The 23,758-nt window shown below is 38.9% G+C and overlaps 1 protein-coding gene across 8 annotated transcripts in view; it reads left to right on the plus strand.

Annotated features, from left to right (window-relative positions):
• ptprua (protein tyrosine phosphatase receptor type Ua) overlaps positions 1–23,758 on the plus strand; it is a gene marked incomplete at its 3' end in the record, with an annotated part of 163,369 nt that overhangs the window by 102,502 nt on the left and 37,109 nt on the right. For all 8 annotated transcript variants that reach the window (XM_083543212.1, XM_083543209.1, XM_083543208.1 and 5 more), the window contains 5 exons: positions 872–987; positions 5,921–6,098; positions 8,380–8,673; positions 14,068–14,391; positions 22,954–23,063. In XM_083543212.1, the coding sequence (XP_083399338.1) occupies positions 872–987; positions 5,921–6,098; positions 8,380–8,673; positions 14,068–14,391; positions 22,954–23,063 (1,022 nt within the window). The remainder of the gene's footprint in view (positions 1–871; positions 988–5,920; positions 6,099–8,379; positions 8,674–14,067; positions 14,392–22,953; positions 23,064–23,758) is intronic.

A 23,758-nucleotide genomic window follows, 5' to 3' on the forward strand; every position in this document is an offset into this window, starting at 1 on the left:
ACTGAGTAGGTGGTGAACCACATAATGACTATTACACAGTAACAGATTACTGAAGAACACGAACGTTTATGATGGTATAAGAAATGAAAGTAACCCCTTTAATAAGATTCGATCAGACCGTTACGTTCCAGAAAAATCCGAAAAATCTCCTGGACGTTCTTTCTGCTTTGTGAGTCCGAATGAATTCTTTAGAGCAGAATATCATTGTAATGATTTTACAGGAAGATTTTTTTTACAGCACAGCAAAAAGAAAAACACACGCAAGGAACGTACATGAAACTTTAGATGATTCAAATGAATGATTGTTCTCCTGTAATGAACTGCGCTGTACACTGTGCAAGGTGTGTGTGGGTTTCATGAACAGCTATTTATATCAATGCACGGTTTCTTCATGAAGACAGTCTGTATAAGAAATGTGTTTTATTAGGGTTGTTATTTAACATCTCAGGCTACTGAATATAGAATGAGGAATGCAAAATAACCTCGTAATTGTGTCATTTGCATCAAATTAGAAGATATTATCTGTTGAATTATTGGTTTTGTTCCTGATGCAGGTGAATTCAATCAATTGAGTGTAAATATAAGATGCATGTGCTCTGTGTAGAAACGTGTACTGCCGGTGAGACTACGTGCATCGGTGAGGATTTTCACCCATAAATTGTTTAAGATTTGAAGTAAAATCGAATTTTCTGGGTGAGAGAAAAGAAAAAAAAAACAACAGAAAAAAGGTGATGTTTAATCAGGCCTGTGATTAGTCAGGTTTAAAATCACCAAAATCAGCTGTATTTTTATCATATTTATATATTATAATTGTGTAATTTCAGAAATAATGAATATTCATGAGCGTTTTCTTCTTCCCCACATTGTGCAGATAAAGTGCCACACTTCACCAGGCTTGGGGACGTGGAGGTGAACGCAGGGCAGAACGCCACCTTTCAGTGTGTGGCAAATGGACGTGCATCCAAACTGGATCCCTTCACCATGGAGGTGAGAAGGAGAGAAAAAAAACACACAAATGATGGCATTAATGAGAAAAAGCTTCTTTTATCAATCTTTTAGTAACAGTGTGTGTGTGAGTGTGTGAGAGTGTGAGAGTGTGTGGAAGAGTGTGAGAGTGTGTGGAAGAGTGTGAGAGTGTGAGAGTGTGTGGAAGTGTTTTTGGTGACAACCACAAAACTCCTTAAAAGGCAAAACTCACGGCGCTGAAATCAAAATCGGAGCTCTTATACCAACCTCCACTCTTGGGAAGATGTTCTACTAGATGTTGTGGATTTAGATTCGAGGTTTCTGTGGAGATTTGTGATTATTTATGAAGTCACTAGTGATGTAAGTGAGGTGAGGAGGCCTGGTCTACAGCAGGAGATCTTCCACTTCTTGGGTCTTCTTGTGCAAGTGAAGGAAAAAATTCATGCTCCTGCCTCCAAAGATTTTTGCTCAGTCATGGAATCATTTTGCTGAAGAACACAGGCGGGAAAAGTCAGGTGTAGAATAAAGTGTAGAAGTGCATAATAATAAATCTATTCAATAATATATGTTTAAAAAGAACGATCTTTTAAAAGCAAGGCAGAATGTGTTCATTAGGTGAAGCAGTTTGGGTGAAGGATCTCCACCTCGTTCTATCTGCTGCCGTGTTTCCTGCTGTTTGATGCTCGAGAGGTTGTTTTGTGGCAGAATTATTTCAGCTCTTACTTTGATCCTTAAAGCTTTGAAAGATCTCTGATGGACTGCACAGCACCGCTTTACCAGTTCTTCAAACAGAACAAACTAATAAGCTTTCATGCAGTATCCAGGTTTGGGTAGAAAGATCTCAGTAAAGCCCGAAATCCACTCTGTAGATGTTTCTTTGGGTTGTTGATCTTTTATATTTGTTTATTTATTGAAAAAAAAAGAAAAACCCTGAATTATTGATTGATTTCATATACAAATAAATTATTACACTCACGTTGCTGCTGTTTGACTGTGTGTCATTACACACCTGAGTGTCGTATCAGAGAGCGTTTACTTTTTCACAACCTGATTACAGAAAACACTAAATCATCGCTCCATCCTCTAACACTCATCCCTTCATCCTCTAACACTCATTCCTCCATCCTCTAACACTCATCCCTCCATCCTCTAACACTCATTCCTCCATCCTCTAACACTCATCCCTCCATCCTCTAACACTCATCCCTCTATCCTCTAACACTCATTCCTCCATCCTCTAACACTCATTCCTCCATCCTCTACTACTCATCCCTCCATCCTCTAACACTCATCCCTCCATCCTCTAACACTCATCCCTCCATCCTCTAACACTCATTCCTCCATCCTCTAACACTCATCTCTCCATCCTCTAACACTCATCCCTCCATCCTCTAACACTCATCCCTCCATCCTCTAACACTCATTCCTCCATCCTCTAACACTCATCTCTCCATCCTCTAACACTCATTCCTCCATCCTCTACTACTCATCCCTCCATCCTCTAACACTCATCCCTCCATCCTCTAAAACTCATCCCTTCATCCTCTAACACTCATTCCTCCATCCTCTAACACTCATCCCTCCATCCTCTAACACTCATTCCTCCATCCTCTAACACTCATCTCTCCATCCTCTAACACTCATTCCTCCATCCTCTACTACTCATCCCTCCATCCTCTAACACTCATCCCTCCATCCTCTAACACTCATCCCTCCATCCTCTAACACTCATCCCTCCATCCTCTAACACTCATTCCTCCATCCTCTAACACTCATCCCTCCATCCTCTAACACTCATCCCTCTATCCTCTAACACTCATCCCTCCATCCTCTATCACTCATTCCTCCATCCATCCTCTAACACTCATCCCTCCATCCTCTAACACTCATCTCTCTAACACTCATTCCTCCATCCTCTAACACTCATCCCTCCATCCTTTACTACTCATCCCTCCATCCTCTACTACTCATCCCTCCATCCTCTAACACTCATCCCTCCATCATCTAACACTCATCCCTCCATCCTCCAACAATCATCCCTCCATCCGCTAACACTCATCTCTTCATCCTTTACTACTCATTCCTCCATCCTCTACCACTCATCCCTCCATCTTTTACCACTTATCCCTCCATCTTTTACCACTCATCCCTCCATCTTTTAACACTCATCCCTTCATCCTCTACCATTCATTCCTCCATCCTCTAACACTCATTCCTCCATCCATCCTCTAACACTCATCCCTCCATCCTCTAACACTCATCTCCCCATCCTCTAACACTCATTCCTCCATCCTCTAACATTTATCCCTCCATCCTCTAACACTCATCCCTCCATCCTCTAACACTCATTCCTCCATCCTCTACTACTTATCCCTCAATCCTATACCACTCATCCCTCCATCTTTTACCACTCATCCCTCCATCTTCTACCACCCATCTCTCCTTCTTCGACCACTCATCCCTCCATCCTCTAACACTCATCCCTCCATCCTCTAACACTCATCCCTCCATCTTTTACCACTCATTCCTCCATCCTCTACCACTCATTCCTCCATCTTTTACCACTCATCCCTCCATCTTTTACCACTCACCTCTCCTTCTTCTACCACTCATCTCTTCATCCTCTACCACTCATCACTCTATCTTCTAACACTCATCCCTTCATCTTCTACCACCCATCTCTCCTTCTTCGACCACTCATCCCTCCATCCTCTAACACTCATCCCTCCATCCTCTAACACTCATTCCTCCATCCTCTAACACTCATCCCTCCATCCTCTAACACTCATTCCTCCATCCTCTAACACTCATCCCTCCATCCTCTACTACATATCCTTCCATCCTCTACCACTCATCCCTCCATCCTCTAACACTCATCCCTCCATCCTCTAACACTCATCCCTCCATCCTTTACCACTCATCCCTCCATCCTCTACCACTCATTCCTCCATCCTCTAACACTCATCCCTCCATCCTCTAACACTCATCCCTCCATCCTCTAACACTCATCTCTCCATTCTCTACCACTCATTCCTCCATCCTCTACCACTCATTCCTCCATCCTCTACCACTCATTCCTCCATCCTCTAACACTCATCCCTCCATCCTTTACTACTCATCCCTCCATCTTTTACCACTCATCCCTCCATCTTTTACCACTCATCACTCCTTCCTCTACCACTCATTCCTCTATCTTCTACCACTCATCCCTCCATCCTCTACCACTCATTCCTCTATCTTCTAACACTCATCCCTCCATCTTCTACCACCCATCTCTCCTTCTTCGACCACTCATCCCTTCATCCTCTACCACTCATCCTTCCAGCTTCTACCACTCATCCTTTCATCCTCTACCACTCATCCTTCTATCTTCTACCACTCATCCCTCCATCCTCAACCACTCATCTCTCCTTCTTCTACCACTCATCCCTCCATCCTCTACAACTCATCCCTCTATTCTCTACCACTTATCCCTCCATCCTCTAACACTTATCCCTCCTTCCTCTACCACTCCTTCCTCCATCTTCTACCACTCAACCCCCCTTCTTCTTTTACCACTTATCCCTACATCTGCTACCACTGCTCCACTCATATCTCCATCCACTATTACTTTACTTTACCAGTGTATGTATGTTCTGATTACACAAAATGAAATGGTAACAAAAGATTAGAGATTGTGTGTGTGTGTGTGTGTGTGTGTGTGTGTGTGTGTGTGTGTGTGTGTGTTGTGTGTGTGTGTGTGTGTTTGTGTGTGTGTGTGTGTGTGTGTGTGTGTGTGTTTGACTATATTGAGCAATATGTTGGAAAAAAAGGTGGGTAAACATTTAATGTGTGTGTGTGTGTGTGTGTGTGTGTGTGTGTGTGTGTGTTAAAACAGTTGTCACAACACTCAAGATGATATTATCATGACTAATCATTGGCAGGTCCAAGAATATACACTGTTTTTTATTTTGTGTGTGTGTATGTGTGTGTGTGTGTGTGTGTGTGTGTGTGTTTGTTTAATTGAATCTCATCTCTCTGGTGTAAAAATGACCAGAAGACATTAAAGAAATGTGCATGTGTCTATCTAATGAGAAAGTGAGCGTTACAGTGAGAGTTGGAGGGCAGGAAATGTGAGCAGTGAATGTGCTGTGACATTTATGAATTGCTCTCCAGCCCCTCCAACCTTCCTGTCCGTCAGCCTGACATTTGCTTTATTCCCTCGTTGTACGTGTTTCGAGCCGTCCCGCTCGCGCAGCGTAGGCTGAGCGCCGAACCGTTATAATATTCACATCATAATAAGAATTATGCGCTTCTAATGTGAAGTGCTCCGTGTGCTTTCTCTCTCTATACAGGAACAATATTTTTAGTCATTACACTTGCATTCAAAAGATCCAAAAGTCTAACTGGTACTTTCAGAAGAACAGAAAGGACCATGTTTTATAGGCTTTTGTTGTCAGCGTTTACGTTCGAGTAAAACAGTTGGAAGCCCCTGAGGAACCATTAGCATCAGGGTTTTTTTTTTGGCTAGCTAATGAAATTGCATGTATGGATTTTACAAAGTTTACTGTGTGATTGACATTTTGACTTGAAAGCGCATGTTTAATTCACACACAGGAAGATGAAGGAGCTCGCATTAATGAATATTAATAATAGTAATATTAATTTCTAGTTTTATTGAAGCTGCTGTAGAACTGCGAAAGGAAACCCATCGTGATCAGATATCTCCTAAAAAAAGAATAGTTAAATCCCAGAGAAAATATCCTGCTTCCTAATAATTTGGCAAGCTGAATTTAACAGGGTTCCTCCTTTTTTAGGGGGTTAAATATAATCTTAAAACTCTTTGTCTGCATTCATGAAACTGGAAAAGTCTGGAATTTTGAAATATAAATGTGTAGGAACCCTGATTTAAGTGTTGTTTTTTAGAATGTGGAATCATAGGAATGTCTCTTTCTCTTTCTCTTTTTTCCCCCAGAGGCATAATGGGCTCCTAATGGTCCCCTATTCACTCACATCATCAGTCGGTGAGCGTCGTTTGGCTGCATGGTTTCAGATAGATGGAGCGCAGCGGACCGAGCAGGATCTTTATCGCTGTATCACACAATCTTCCTATGGAGCTGCTGTATCCAACTTTGCTGAGCTCATTGTCAGAGGTATCGCACTCAAGCACCAGTAAAACATATTAGAAATGCATTTTCATCTTGATATTTAAATATTCACCATGTCCCACCTTTAGACTGGTGAGAGCAGGGCAGATACGAGGTGGTATGAAAAAGCTTGGAGACTGGTGCTGTAACTGGTGCTATTCTGACCCACTGACGATTTGATCACAGACAGAAAGTTAGAACAAAGAACAAATATGAAATTCTGGTCTTTAAAATACGGCGATGCTGCAACAGGTCGTTTGAGGTGTTTTCAGCGGCACCTACGCTTCAAGAGCGGAGAATGAGACACGTGGTCTCTCCCTCACCCACCTTACTAGCCAGATTTGCAGACTTCGCCCTCTTCCTGAAGATGAAGATCCAGCTCTGCGTTTTCACGCCGTTGCAGAGATCTGACGCGAATCTCCAAACTTTCTTATACCACCTTGTAAAATATTGCTTGTAAAGTAGATGATCATGGAGCTGGATTTGTGTACAGGAGCGTTGTCATGCTGGAACAGGTTTGGTTCTCATAGTTTAAATGAATGGAGATCATATCGTATATATGACTCCACAATTCACTCGTAAAAATATAATAACAAAGACGTGTCTTTTTGTGGATGTCATTGTGCATTCTGATATCATAGCAAGCAAAGCGTCTTAGTTTATATTACTCAAAGACCAGTGAGTCACTCTGTCTCTTTTTTCTCCTCGGTCAGAAATTAGATGTTGGAATTACAATGTCGAAAGCCTTGAATGTTTGACTCTTTTAAAACAAGTTCTCTCCCACACTGTTCACTTCACTGCCATCACTACTGAACACACACTACATACTGAACCTTCTCTAACTGCATCAGTGATTACGCTGAGTTTCAGCCATCAGGTAGCTGCTGCTCTTCATGAGAAATCAACTTAAGTTTCTGTGAAATATCAGAGAGGTAACCGTTGGCTTTATGTCATGCTATTTCCCTGTAGGGAATCTTAATTAAGTGTCATTCCTGTCTTATGCATCATCATCCATCAGTTTTGAAAATTTGAGCAAACCAACAATACAATTATTACAAGTAATTTGTAAATATTTTTTGAGCAAAAATATAAAATGGTCTTTTGTTTGCAGGCAATTTTGTTTTTCTAAACAATTATTGTATCATTCTATAATAAAACGTTCTCAATTTTCTTTTTTTCTTTTTTACTTTATTTAAGTATTAACTCGCAAATTTTTCCACTCTAGCTATACAAATCCAGTTTTCAGCTTGTACACTAAATAAACTATGCTTTAGATTTGTTTCTTTTTCATTCTATTCTTTTCTAGATAAATTGCTCCTTCGACAGAAATAAATCACTCCATTTTCTTCATAATTCTAGATCACGTTGATTAATGCCATCAGCTGGATGTCTAGAAGACTTTTGTTGTAGATGGAGGTCATGTTATCACGCAGTTTGTTGTTGGATTCCACCTGGATTTTTTTGGAATTCAATAAAACAACAGTCAAACAATTCTGATTCTTTTTACTGACATTTTACTGCACAAACCTCGTTTTTGCTAAGAACCTTTAATCACGTGTACAAGTCTTTTATTGAGTAAATAAATAAAGAACATTTCAAGCAAGAAGTGGTCCAATGGGTAAGATGTTGAGTGCATGGTCAGAAGGTTGAGTTCAAATCCCAGCACCATTAAGCTGCCAAATGGCATAAATGTAAAAATGTGAATGGAAGTACTTACATATTTCCCAGCTCAAAGATTGTGTCTTAGACTCTTCATGTGATTGTATTTTTCCCCTTTAATACCTTTTTACTTCTACTTTACTCATTTCAACCTAATCTAGAAGTGCATCACAAAAGCCCTTGAGCTTAATGTGAAAGCCCCATGTACCCTGTCATGTTTGTTATGAGGTTGAGTCAGTAGATTGTTTCAGTCACGCAGACCTGAACAAAAAACAAGCAATTGGCACACATGGCACACACAATCAGTCATGCAGACGAGGCCTTATTCCGTCTGTGCTTACGAGTTAAGAATTGCTCTAGTACCACTTTGTTGTGATTAAAATCCTTTTATGACTCAACCTGTAGTCAGAGCATAAAAACATGTTCTGTGAATGATAAATTGAAGGTAACGTAACAAAATGCTGCCTAATATAATAAATACTCACAGAAGAGCGTTTAGAGCGGAACCACAATGAAGAAAGATGCCGTAATGTCCGAAGATTCACATTAAAAGCTGTAATCCACTTCTGTAGTTGTTTTAAGTTGCTTTTTAACCCTTCATTACTTCTCTTTTTTCTTTACTATTTAGTCCCACCCACTCCGATAGCTCCACCCCAACTGCTGCGCTCAGGCTCCACCTACCTGATCATTCAGCTCAACACAAACTCTATAGTGGGAGACGGGCCGGTGATCCGTCGGGAGATAGTGTACAGGGCGAGCCATTCTCCATGGTCAGAGACTCACGGCGTCAACTCTCTCACTTATAAAGTCTGGCATCTGGAACCAGACACTGAATACCGTATCAGCGTTCTCCTCACACGACCTGGAGAGGGAGGAACCGGACCACCTGGACCACCTTTGGTCAGCAGAACGAAGTGTGCTGGTGAGTAAGAACTTATATGTGATGGTATCAAACTTTTTAATACAATTAAAGCAATACAATACACAATCCTGACACCAACAGATGGTGTATGGTGAAGTGTTGTGGTGCAGGCTTATGTTACTCGGCTCCTTGTTGCTCCTGTTGACGGAGAACTGGTCCACGGGTCCATGCTGCTCTGACCTTTTAGCTTTTTATTGTCCTCTGGTGCAGTCATGCATTGAGCATGCGGATTGTTGTGCTGTTAGTTCTCTTTCTACACGCCAGTGATATTTCTAATGAATATTGATGTAAAAAAATAATAATGATTAAAAATACAAACATGTGCAGCATTTCAATCCAATCCAATCAAATCAAATCCAATCATATTTTTTTTACAAGAATATACCAATTACTCTATCTATCTATCTATCTATCTATCTATCTATCTATCTATCTATCTATCTATCTATCTATCTATCTATCTATCTATCTATCTGTCTGTCTGTCTGTCTGTCTGTCTGTCTGTCTGTCTATGCAGCATATACTGTGTATATATATATATATATATATATATATATATATATATATATATATATATATATATATATATATATATAGTTGTATATTTGAGACTGAATTAGTGATGAGTAGCTGGAAGCATGTCATCTGGCAGGAAGATGTTCATTGCACAAACAAGTGTTGTATTCCTGTTGGTGGTTAATGATGCACTGTAATATATGTACTTGATATATGTGCAGGATCCGGGCTGTGTACTTACTCTAATTATACACAGCCTGAGCAGAACGTAGACCCTGGTGCAGATCGAGAGCTTCTATCATCCTTTAATTCTGTGATGTTTGGGTCTGCTCCTTTTTAAAAGGATGCCCCATGGTCAGCTTTTAAATAGAATTGATCAGAGAAGATCCTTTATACTGAGACTCTGGGACAGAACCAGAGACAAACGATGATTTACATCAGACTTATAGAAGAGGATTAATAAGGAACCTGTTACAAGGAAGTCTGGATTGATTATTTAAAGAATGAATAAATAAAAAACCTAAAATCGTTATTATGGTGTAGAATTGTTATTGCATGATGATATGCACTGGATGCAAAATGCTGAAATCATCATCCCTTTAATAATATCAGTAGGGTGGCAGCACAGAGGCTCAGCAGGTTGTGTGACATCTCAGGGTCAATCCTGAGTGTGAGCACGGTGAGATGGAATCCCATTGTGTTACACTACAACACTAATTAACACTCATTTATTTATTTAAGACAAATAAATGACTCAATTAATCAATGAGCAAAGCAAGGTTTCGCTAATTTCTCTCGGGCGTAAATCTCGTGCAATAAAAATCTAAATAAATATGCAAACTTTAAATGAGAACTTAATTAATTAGAAAACGCTGAAAATAGTGTAATTAGATGTAATTCGATTATTGGAAAGTGAACTTTGCATTAGAGCAAAAAGTACATTGGAATAGAATATCTATGGCAGTTTTATAGTTTGTTCAGAACATTTTCTGGAAGCAGGTTTTACAAAACATCACACATAACATGGTGTTCTGCAGCCACCTCCACACCATCCACACACTCGAAACTGGAGAAGGGAATTTTCTGCCTTGCACATTCAATGACACATTCAATCCTCACTCTTTCTTTCCTTCATAACTGCTCTTTGATGGCTCCTCAGTAGTATGCAGCAAGTCTCTCAAGGCAAAGGGATGACATTCAGAATAGAAATAATGGTGGGACCAGGAGGAACTTTGGGTACGTGAACTATAAAGAAAACATTAGATCATTTTCTATTTTTAGAACTTGTAAGTGCTTGCAGAGAAACTTCCAGAACATTCTTCTGGTTTCAAACTTAAATTTATATTGAACTTTATACTGCTTCATCTGAGCTCCAGTAATCTGCCACAGAAGGAACACAATGTGTTGCTATGAATAAATTAATTCTGATGAAGGTCATTGTTTCCTCCATACCACGAGCTGGCTGCAGATCCAGAGGTGAAGATATTTCATTGGGGAAAAGGAGTACAAATTAAATTCCATACAATTAAAGGTCCAGTATTGCGTGGAATTGATTATCTCATCTGTGTAGACTCCTTCTTGAAGTTTTTGAGACTCCTTCTTGTGGTCAACTCAAACTGCTGCTTTGTGCATTTATGCATCACATGGCATTTGTACAGAGGGTTATATTTATTCATGGAAGTTTAAACTGATGCTCTGATTACTGCAAACTACATACAGACCTGCAGAAATTGATGTAGGTGTCATCATGTCATTTGTCGTGCCGTCTGACTGGACCGAGGTGCTCGGGAACTGTGCGTCATGCAGCCTGCAGCTCCTCAGATCTCAGGATGGATGAAAAGACCATATTAATGGTATAATAATAATAATAATAATAATATTCTCACATCAGCAGTGCAGCTCTTTGTTCTGATTGGCCGGATCGTAGCGGGTGATGGAGAAATCCCTCAACAGAAATGGGAAAGGCAGAAAAGCATAAACAGAACTTGATTCATTTATTTTTGTAATAAATAGAAATGTAAAACTGAGTAGACCACAGTGAAAGAAGCAAATTCCTCATCAATCTCTTTTTAGATTATTCTGCTGGTGCATATTAACCAAGTGAGATCTTTGTGGTTATGATGTTTGACTACTGGATTGAAGGTCATGGTGCACAGACCTTTTCTTTCCATCCACTGGTTTAGTGAATATGAGTCTGATCACCAGACTGGCCATCAGATCGTTATAAATTCCTGCAGTGGTCGAGGCTCTGATTAATTCTGTAACGGTTTAGAAATTTCAAAATGTTCAAATGATGCAGAAAATGAGGTTACAGCAAAAGTACAGGAAATACTGATTACTGATTTGATCATGCTGAGCTGAAATAAAACAAGGGGTCAAAAAATATTCACAGCAAGTAGTTAAACTAATAAATAAATAATGAGTAAGTAAACAAACAATAAATTAAACATATTATGTTATAAGTAAGTGGGCAAACAAACAAACAAACAAACAAACAAATAATTAAATAAATAAATAGCTGAGTAATGAATAATTAGTGAGCAATGATCAAATCAATAAATAGATCATAAATAAATAAAAATAAATATTGAGCAAATAAGGAAATAAACAAGCAAAAAAAAAATAGGTGAGAAAAATCTTAATAGTAAATGAAAATTAATTAGCTAATTTGATTATTAAATAATATTAATAATAATAATAATAATAATAATAATAATAATAATAATAATAATATTTATTATTGTAATTGATCACCTTAATGAAGAATCTTCTCTATTCTGAAGGGGGCGTGGTTTTTAAGGAATAGCCCCGCCCCTATTAACAGAACCTGAGAGTGTCAGTGATTGAATAGGTGACTATGAAACTGATGTGAATCCTATACTGGATCCTTTACAGAATGAAAAGCAGCAGGAGATTTGTTTTGTTCATGTCTCCTGTACAGATTCAGAGTCATGTGTTTGTCCAACAGCTTATTAAGACACTTGTTTTAGCTTCTGGAAAGAGTGCTGTGTGTTCGAATATTTCTGTGGATATAAACTGGATATGGAGTTCATTTTGTTCAGGGTTTGTAAATTACTTTTCCATGAGTTTCAGTTCTAACATCCATCTTAGGAAGTGTGCAGAAGCACTGGGTTTGAAGCCCATGCAGAAAATGTTTTAATCCATTTCCTGTATAGCAGCTCCTCGTTCTTATTGGGCTTATACATCAACGTCAGCGTGGCCTGAAGTGTCAATAAATCTCCGTCACTTAGAGCCGTGACGTGAGGCTAAGAATCACAATCCTGTGTCTGTATCTGCCTAATGCTCCAGACACACAACTCTCCTGTTTTATGTCTTGCTAGTTGTGACAAGTCTGAGGATGCGGACGCTTCGTTTCTGTTTCACTTGCATATATTCATTGTAATATGAGAGTATTGTTTAGACCGTGTGACATATCTGCACCGTCTCGGCACACAATAGTGCGTATTGTGAGACTGAATTAATGTTGTGATTATGAAAAACTGTTCATATTCACCGCCTAGAATCAATCATCCAGGCTGTAATTTTGACAGCAGCCCTGTGAAGCTGCCTGTGTGGCAGGATAATCACTCACACACACACACACACACACACACACACACACACACACACACACACACACACACACACATGCATAAGGTGCAATTTTCCAAATACACATGTTAAAAAGAGCTACTCTGAACTGCTCCAAACTCCAAAAGCGTGAGGATGGAAATCGTATTATATGAGAAATATCACACATTTGTTGTATATGTGTCTATGGAGCTGTGGTTTTCAGAATAATGTGCATTTTTACAATAGATACCTTGTGTATTGCATCACACATGCACTTAGAGAGCTGTACGAGGATTCGAGGATGATTTGTGATACAGATTTACAGAAAAAAAATTCTGTAAAAACATTTTTTTATCTTTTCTTAATTGTATTATTAGCATGCAGGTGGATATATAATTGTGTTACACATGTTACGTTACATCATGTGATACAAAAAGAGACAGACAGACAGACAGACAGACAGACAGACAGACAGACAGACAGACAGACAGACAGACAGACAGACAGACAGACAGACAGACAGACAGACAGACAGATGAACTGTCTGGCTGATGAACACAAATGTCTATATGACACTCCAAAATATAATGGAACATCTTCCCAGAAGAGTGGAGGGAATTAGAAGAGCAGATTTGGACAATATGTGAAATGCGATTGTGTGTGTGTGTGTGTGTGTTTAAGAGAGAGAGTTTGGATGGTCTGTCTAACACTGAGCCTGGAGAAGTCCCTGCAGATGTGTGTCATTAATTAGTTTAATCAGCGTAGCTTGATTCGGATCCTGCGAGGCTGCGAGGCTGCAAGGCTGCGAGGCTGCGAGGTGGCGTTCCGGCCCGAACACACCGAGACACAACGGGAGCCACAAATGAGATTTGATTTTCTTCTTTATTTCTTTCTCAGAGGCCATTTAGTTCTATTAGCAGCCATAATGCACTTATATGAGAAGCTGTGGATTTTAACCATCAAAGATAAAATGTGCTTTTACAATGATTTTTTCAGGTACAGAGAAATTTGGCAATAAACAGAATGGAAAATGTGAAATGCCATTAAAGTGAGTCTGTTTCATTTGTGTAGTCAGAGTGTGTTGGACTGATCTAGACAGAGATGGAAAAGATTAAAAGCTCATGGAAGTAAAACAGATCATGCCTTTTATTTTCACTTATTTTGATCTTATCATGCTGAACTGCTTTTTCTTCTACATGTTTAATCAGTAAAACTGAATATTTTTACTAATGATTCTCAAAGCCACAGCTTACTGCCGATATAATAGAATATAAAGTGATATGAAGTTTTCTCTCTCTGACACAGAGCCCATGCGTCCCCTCCGTGGTCTTTCTGCGTCTGAGATCCAGTCCCGCCAGTTGGTGCTGCAGTGGGAACCCCTGGGTTATAACCTGACCCGATGCCACACCTACTCCCTGTCTCTGTGCTACCGATACTACACCGCGACAGGAAACGGGGCCGTCACTAATAACGCCACCGTCAGAGAGTGTCTGTCCATGGACAGGAACATGTCTCGCTTCACACTGCGAGACCTGCCACCGTTCCGTCCTGTACACATCCGCCTCGCTCTGGCCAACCCCGAGGGCAAGAAGGAGAGCCGAGAGGTCACGTTTCAGACGGAGGAGGACAGTAAGTACACAACTAACTTCATATAGAAGATCCACAATACCTCTACAGACATTTAACTGACTTACAGTACATTCCTCTCTAGACTCATCGCATCATGTCTCTGTTTCATCTTTACATCAAATCTCTAAATATTTTGCTTTCTATTCAAAAATATATACGAGGTGGTTTAGAAAAGTTTGGAGACTCGCTACGTTTCCACACGTTCGCCTTTAAAATAGTCCTTTTGCACAGTAATACATCGCTCCCAGTGTTCTTCTGGAACGTGTCCTGGACGTCTTCTTTTCGAAGCTATAGAGCTCCTCCTGGGATTTGCTCCGGCATCAAAACGCAGACCTCTGAGCTGCATCTATTTAATTCAATTCAATTCATTTTTATTTGTATAGCGCTTTTAACAATGAACATTGTCTCAAAGCAGCTTTACACAGATAATGTGGTGATTAAAAGTAAATATGTTCTTTATAAGTACGTTTGTCCCTGATGAGCAACTGTGGCAAGGAAAAACTCCCCGAGATGGCATAAGGATAAAACTTCGAGAGGAACCAGACTCAAGAGGGAACCCATCCTCATCTGGGTTGCACCAAATGTACATTTGAAGCAGATATACAATGTTGCAGGGTTCAGTGATGATGATCAGAAGCAAACTGTATCCTGAGTCAATGTAGCAGACTGTTGACATTTACTATAGTCCAATCCATCCTCAAAGCACACGTTCTTACTCCGGAATTTTATGGAACCACCCAAGGCGTTGATGAGAAACCGTCCCCAGCTGCACAGAGTGGCCTCCAGTCGAAGAGAAATCAAATCAGGTAAGAAGGGTGGATGTAAACGTGAGATCATATTGTTTCCTGCGTGAGGAGGAGCTCGGTGACAGGGTGCACACGTGGTGAGAACAGCATCCCCAGATGTACACAGGACGATGTCTTTTGGCACACCGACTTATAGAGGTCGGTGCTCCCTGTGACTGTGCGTGCAGCCTTGTGCTGCCATCTGTTGGCGTGTTACAAAACTAGTCTCTGAACTTTATAAAACCACCTCGTATTTTTATTGTCTGAACTCAATTGAAAAACAATTGTCACCTACACTAAACAATCAAATATATTTATATCTTAGACTTAAAGATTTTTCATCTTTTAATCTTTTCCTCTATAATTTTAAATATATACAATACTTTCAATACATTTATTAGTGTAGCTTCTTTATTGATTGCTATATAATGAGTATATAATAATAGCAGCCACCACATGCTCTGCTCTGCTGATGCAAAAGTATACATTTCAGTCTGTCAGATTCTGTGATCTGCATTTTGATGGAATGATGTGATTGAAAGTTGGTCTTATTATGCAGCTTTCAACGAATTTAACTCACACTACAATGTATGTAATGCCCGAGCATGTCCTGCACACCCCTGGCGTAATAAACCCTTTTCAATTTGACGTGTAATAACAGGACGAAAATAGGTGTTAGCAACGACATTAATTATTCTTCCATTTTATTCAAATTTATGACAGAGATTTTTTTTCGCATTTTTTAATACTGCATACAAATTTCTTCTATTTTCTGCTTGTATTCTACTAAAGAGAAATCATTATGTACAGCTATTATATCATTGCTGGGACAACAAACCAAATGGTGCCTTATGTCTCATGCACATTACTGTATAATCCTTGATATTTCTGTATAATTAAGCAATATCACAGGAGTAAGAGTGGGATTACATTGAATATTAACACAGCTGTCACTCATCAGAGGCACAAGCAGAGCTATAAACAAGACGTTAATATTGAGAGAGTGACATTTTGGACAAAATATGGCCGTATGTTCAGTTTATTTTTGCTCTAATAGTGAAAATACACTGGCTCACATTCCCGCTGAAGTTCCTCCAGACGAGTGATTCGCACAGTCAAACGTCTCAGTGCTGTGGTAGAACAACGCCACTCGATGGAATTAAATAGTGGAATTTGCAGGTTGTTGCATAATTAACCAGAAACAATCTAAAAATAGCACATAAAGAATAATGGTTTATGCGTTAAAGGGTTAAATACACTACCATGAAATAGTTTGTCTGATTAATATTTTCCATATTTTTCAGTATTTTCTACTGTTTTTGAATTATTTTAGGAAAGAAATGGAATATGTAGTGAGCCGTAAAATCTTTTGACAATTTTTATCCTTTTATTCTTTTTACATTTTTACAGAATTAATGATGAAGCTTTGGAAACATCTGGCATTTTCTCAAATGACTTTATGAAGAAGCTCAGGAGGATTTATTCAAAGTTCTCTGAAATAAAACTGAGCTAAAATGGAAAGAAATTCTGGATAAAAAAAAAGAAAAAAAGAAAGAAAGATGCCTTATATGTGTCACAAGTACTTTACAAGACAGTAAAATTCTTTCTTTGCATATAGTCCAGTGAAGCTGGAGTCAGAGCACAGGGTCAGCCATGATACAGCGCCCCCTAGAGCACAAAGTGTTAAGGGCCTTGCTCAAGGGCCCCAGACTGGCAGCTTGGCGACACTGCTGCTTAAACCCCCGACCTTCCAATTAGTTACCCAGAGCCTTAACCAATGAGATTCCATCTTACCAAAAACAATGGCTTGTTTGCAGAAACAATATATTACATATACACATATTATATACAGTAAAAATACATTAAAAAATAAATTATAAATGTAACATTAGAAAATTTGTATTAGAACTGTTTTACCAAAATGTATATTTAATTGGGACTCTGTACAGTTCTCTGGGGTGGCCATGAAATTCGAAGCACAATCACAGAATCAAAAAACACGACAACGTGACAAACCAGAGAAGCTTCTGTAGGTATAGTTTGGGAATTAAATACTTACAGCTGATTGGATGAGACACTGGTGGATCCTCATTGTGTTTTCTGACCCTGTGAGCGTTTGCACTTCTCAGTCAGCGTAAAAACACATTAAATAATTGTTTTATTATAAGAATCATTTAACACAAATTAACTAATTATACATTATGATTTCTTTGTTCACAGGCATGTGCCCAGTTTCTACTGTTTATAGCAGTAATGCAAATATTGATTCTCCAAATTCTGGGCATCAGCAAAACTAAATGGCTGAGCAAACATTTAAAATGAAAGCAGATGAAAAATTAATAAGTCTCCACCATCAATGAACTGGAATCAACATTTCTGCTTAGTTTTGCATTTTCTATTTTGTCACACTGGACAGGTAATAAAGCACATTTTCATGCAAATAGCAAGAAGATTAGTCTAATCAGTAAATAAATCCCTTTCATGCTGGCAGCGAATAAAGCGATGAATGAATTCACCTTATTTATCACTTCAGAGGTTTTTTCTTCTTCTGATGAAACACCCCCTCCACCCCCCTCACCCCCCCGGGCCGCCTCCCGTCTTCTTCTCCTTCCTCCAGCCTCGATTTCACGTTGGATTCCTTCAGCCGTAGTCAGCACGTCATGCGTAAATGATTAATTGTAAACAGCAGCAACATCAGAATTAATTGTGTTAATAAAGTGTGAAAACATGCAGCTTACGCATCAATGCAATAAATTAATATATAAATAAATAAATACAATGAGCAAAGGGACCACCGTCTCTGCAACAAAACCCCCCGTAGAGAATCCAGCTGTTGTAAAAAACAAACAAACAAACAAACAAAAAGCTTCCTCTGCTTTAGAACATTTTTTTCCATTTTCTGTCTAATGCAAATTCATTATTGTTGTTGTTGTTGTTGTTGTTTTCCATTGTTTTGAAATGACATGCACTTTCAAATTCTCAGGTCACTGCTAACTCAGACTCCAGTTCCCAGGAAACACTGTGGCTTTGAACACCAACTCCATCACACTACAGTGTTCACAATCGCACTTCTACTGATTACACACCTGCTTATGATTACACACAAATGACTTGATGCACTGTGAACATTCCAAAGTACATCCGCTCACATGCTCACCTCACCCCCGAACCTTGTTTTCTTCTTTTCCTAATTTGCTCTCAACGTTTTTCTCTCACGTTTGATCCTTGAGATTCAGTGTTCATCTGCTGACCTTTGAGTCTGATTCTATTGTTTTGCTCCTCTACCTTCTGTGTATCAAATCTGCTGAAACCTGCATCTGTCTACTTCCTCTTACATTCCAAGCTGCCGCTGTGTTCAGATGCCTAATCGTTCTCGTTTAATGCTCGTGATACGTTTTTACTCCTGCTACAGTTCAGTGGTTTCAGTCGTCAAATGGCATCTTGTGCAGGTGTGTATCGAGCGCTAGTGTTTTCGCTTGTGGCTACGCAATGTCTATTCTTACCACGGGAAATCAAGGTAACGGTATTATACCTTATTAATGGAAATATTTAATTACAAACAATACAACATAATGGATTCGCACCAGTTTTATTGTCAGTACAGAGAAGCGAGTTAAAAGTACAATACCAACGATCTCTGCTACTTTATAGTAGTTTCTTTCGGCTTCTCCCGTTAGGGGTCGCCACAGCGGATCCTCTGCACGTTTGATTTGGCACATGTTTTACGCTGGATGCCCTTCCTAACGCAACCCTCCCCAATTTATCCGGGCTTGGGACCGGCACTGAGAGTGGCTGGGGATGGTTCCCTGACCGGGAATCGAACCCGGGTCGCAGCGGTGAGAGCGCTGCATCTTAACCACTAGACCACCAGGGGACCTGATCTCTGCTACTTTCATTTCATTTATTTATTTTGTCTTTTGTGAAAGAATAATATTCATTTATAGCTGTACTTTTTTACTGGAGCTAAATATCAAAGTGCAGGAATAAAGAAATGCATACTGCATCCGAACTCATTTTACATCGAATTCATTAAAGTGCTGGTTCATTTTTTCTCTCACTACTGGGAAAACTGGGTTAGAAAGAAAAAAAGCAAATTGAGAGTTTATTTATACTAATGAAGGCAAAATTTGTGGACAACTAAATAATCTGACTACAATAAAAAAAAAAAATTAATTAAATTAAATGTTTTTATTATTATTAATTAAATAATTATTATTTAATTAATGAATAACATCGATTTTTACTAAAGTTAAGAAAAAAAAAAGAATAATTATAATGAAATGTCAACGATGTTTTAAAAGTGTGTTAAATTTTTCCAGAGACAATAATATTATTCTCTTGACGTATATTTTTGCAGCACAATTGGAGATTTGTTCATTTGGGCCATTTTTCCGAATATTCATTTTGCCTAATGTTGTAAATACACTCGAATGTCTCATGAATAATAAAACACAAACTCAGTCCCCTCACGAGAACGTAGCACAATCCCCCCTATAACACATCCAGTCAATACGAGGAAGAGGAAATACTTCATATATTGGCATATTAACAGTGTGTGAACGCGGCTTGTGTGAAATTGACTTTTCCCTGGAAGCAATTTAACATTAAAACATAAATAAATAAAACAAACACACAACATTAGCCAATACCTTAAAAAAGACAGCTAAATGAGTATTTCCAGACTGGAGAAGATGGAATAAGGTGGAATAATAATATTATCAGCTGCAGTTGGAATGAAAACTTTACTGTAAAGGTGCGAAGTTTTTAGAAATCGTAGGATTTGACACTTTGTAGGTTTCTTCACTGGAAACTGAGCCTTTTTTATATATATTTTAGCTGCAGTTTTCCATAAATAAACAGATAAATAGTTATCTATGTTAAAACATGTATCTATGGACATAAGGAATCCTGTGATGTGAAAACATTTCAGTCTTTCCAGATGAATTTGTTGATTTTGTATATTTTTTTGGCTTTAAAGATAAACATTTTGTGAGGGTTTTTTTTTGTGATAACTAACAGCAGTGAGGTCTGAAGAGCTCCTGTGATAGAAATGGAAATTATTAGCAGCTATTATAAACTATTTAATCGGAATGAACCTCAGTGCATCTTGCAGCTGTATGAAGTGTGAACGAGTGTGAACTTCACGTGCTGCACGTGCTCCTGTACTGTATGTTCTACACATGGTCTTCTGGGCACAATGTGCCTTAATTGAGCCTGAAAGTGGGCTGAAATGCATTTACTCAGTCTGGTCCTGAGGGTCCACAGCCAGTGGAAGAAATGGAGTTTTATAATGTATGTAGGACCAAACTACAGAATCTGCATGAAGGGAAATTGGCAATTGAATATCCATAGAAGCTCTTGATTTGATGCCAGTGTTCATCAGTAGACTCTCGAATCATCAAAAACAAGAGTTTTCACCACTTCATGCACCTGTTTCTCTAAACTGCATTGCATTTGTTGGCTGTTTGTTGATTATCAGCATTTTCATATGAATATTGTGACTTTTTCAGCCTTTTGCAGCCTCAGGCACACAATTGTGCATGCGATTTTTCTTTCATTAGAACGAGGAGACCCAAACATGTTCCAGCATGACTGTGCACAATGCCAGCTTCATGAACATTTGCTTTCTATTGGTTGGAGTGAAAAATCTCCTGCTATAGAGCTCAAAACTGCATTTGGGATGACTGTGAACGCAGACTGCCCCCCAGGACTCCTCACCTTCTCACCTTCATCAGTACCTGACTTTACTAACACTCTTGTGGCTGGGAGAATCTCCACAAAATCTAGTGGAACATCTTCCCAGAAGAATTGTATGCACATTATGCAGTGTGCATTGCTTTTCTGTCTGATGATATCTATAAAGTAGCTGGAAATATTAAACATTGGAATTATGGGGAATTGGAGGAAAGGAAGAATGGGCTTGTGTGAGGTTTTATTAGTAAAGTTCTCCCATAAAAAAGTAACATCCCACAAAGCACCTACTGTATATGCTATTAGACCCATGAGACTGACATCATCTGCAAATTTATTTATTTATTTGCCCATTTGCAGTATATGTTGGGATACCAGGGGAAAAATATACAAAATATTTCATTGATTGATTGATTGATTGATTGATTGATTGATTGATTGATGTATTTGTGCAAATGAAAATATGGATAAGCAGCATTTAAATAGTTCCAGTTTTAGGCATTATTTTGCGGTAAGTTGTCGTATGTCATTTTTTCCATCACTACTGATTTGGATGACTGTTGTTTGGTTGTATAATTAGTGGTCCAGGAACAAGATCTTTCACCCTCAGTTCTTCTGGCAGCTTTATTCCATTCTTGTGTACTACATGTGCCACAATGTGACTATACAACATCACATCTCCAGTTTGATCTTGTTTCCTTCAGTGCACTATAACACACATATAAATCTACCCATGACTGACACCAGTGTATCATCATCATATCTCCATGTTTCATCTATCACATCAATAGTTTTTCCTGTACATTAAAACATGGAGTAATTATTTCTGGTGTATCTTCTTGGGATTTTATTGTCTTCGTAATACATCATGACTGATTGTGCAGCATGTGTCTTCATCTGTCAGGAAAGAGAGAACTTCAGGTGGCTCAGAAGATTTTGTTATCTCTTGTGAGGTAACAGAAGACCAAAAAGAAGACCTTCCAAAAACATGCTGTTGGATGGATAGACGGTGATGTCTATTTCCACCGTATGACTTTGTCCTCTGATTTACGCTGGTTTGTGATGCAGCATGAGCAGTAGTATGGAAAGACATGGTCCACCTGCATCTCGTGTCACAGAGAAACTTTGTGTAAACCTTTCCGCTCCCTGGTTGTCACCATTGTCACCTCATTTTTAAAGGAAGGTTCTTCATCTCTTTTGGCCTGGGCAAGAGGTCCATTTAAACACCAAACTACAAATATTATAATCTGCATTACATCTAGATCAATGTTAATGTTCGTGTTTAATAGTTCGAAAATTCTGCTAGCTGCAGAAAGTCAGTAATCAGACACATCTGGTGGCTCTGTGTGTGCTGAGGATCATACTTACCATGATGATTACTCACAGTTTGCCTTCGCCACGAGCCCCGAGTCTGCCTTCAGCAAAGACTGTAGTTTGATGCACAGTTTAATAAAAACACAAACACAGACTGAAGGTCTGACAGCAGCATATTGATGATTTATGTATTTTGTTCTTTTAAATTCCTTGACTGTTTTATTAATTTGGTACGTATCAGCATGCTGCTGTGATTTGTGAGTGAATGGTGTTTAATGTTGGGATCTGTAGAGGTTTTATAGTGTGGGACAATGAGCTCTCACAGCACTGCATCTTCTGGTGGCTTCACTCCGGTTTGGATGAATTCCTGTATGTTTGTCATTTTAATTCCAGACTTTTTACGCACGGATAATTTTCTCCGGAGTTCCCAGAGTTCACCTGATTCACTCACTAATGCTTCTGAAGGCAAAACTGTCATCAACGACTACGTGTGTTTTCTTATTTCATTTGGAGGCCAGTCGAGGTGAAGAATCTCTCGAAATCCCTGCACACTCGTTTTCCTCTATATGTCTAATTTGTATTCTATCTTCCTTCCTTCCTTCCTTCCTTCCTTCCTTCCTTCCTTCCTTCCTTCCTTCCTTCCTTCCTTCCTTCCTTCCTTCCTTCCTTCCTTCCTTCCTTCCTTCCTTCCTTCCTTCCTTCCTTCCTTCCTTCCTTCCTTCCTTCCTTCCTTCCTTCCTTCCTTCCTTCCTTCCTTCCTTGATTTTTACAGTTCCAGGAGGTATTGCACCCGAGTCTCTGACCTTAACCCCACTAGATGATATGATCTTTCTGAAGTGGGAGGAGCCTGTGGAGCCTAATGGTCTGATCACACAGTATGAGGTAAAGCATTAATATGATGTAATTATCACTACATTACACTGACTGTGTGCCATTAAGGATTCCAGAGTTATAATATATATTATTTTTACACACATATATAAATGTATTGAATAACCCGAGCCCACGCTACTGTACATGATCTGCATGATTCCTCTGTTTAGCCTGGAAACCTTTTAATATACGACAAAGAGGTGATTGTTTAAAGACATATTCGGGCCACAATAATGTGAATTTATATGGATGTATTCTGGAGAAGTGGAAATTATTCTACTCTCCTGTACAAATCATCATCATTGAATAAAGTTGATCAATCAGAATGATTTTTTTAATAGATTTTTGTTCTCTTTTTGAGGACGAGTGAACCCAAATATATAGTCTTCTTCTATTAAAGCCCCTAATGCATGACTAAATAGCATTTTGTTCCCTAATATATAATACTGTAGGATTTATCTTTTACATCGTTTAAATGTGATCTTTTTGCATTGCTTTTATATCCTCAAAGTAACTGGACTTTTTACATTTTTTTAAATGCATATCGTTCATTTGCTCCGTGTGAATCAGAGAGTCGGTGTTTCTCAGGGCTGTAATTAGAGCAGGGGACAAACACCATCATTTATTTGCCTTTATTAGAGGCCCTCATGCGCGGCGAGTCTAACTGTTTATAATATTAGTATTTCATCATCTTGCCACGCTCC

Source organism: Silurus aristotelis, assembly GCF_946808225.1.
Source record: "Silurus aristotelis genome assembly, chromosome: 6".
NCBI classification, from domain to species: domain Eukaryota; kingdom Metazoa; phylum Chordata; class Actinopteri; order Siluriformes; family Siluridae; genus Silurus; species Silurus aristotelis.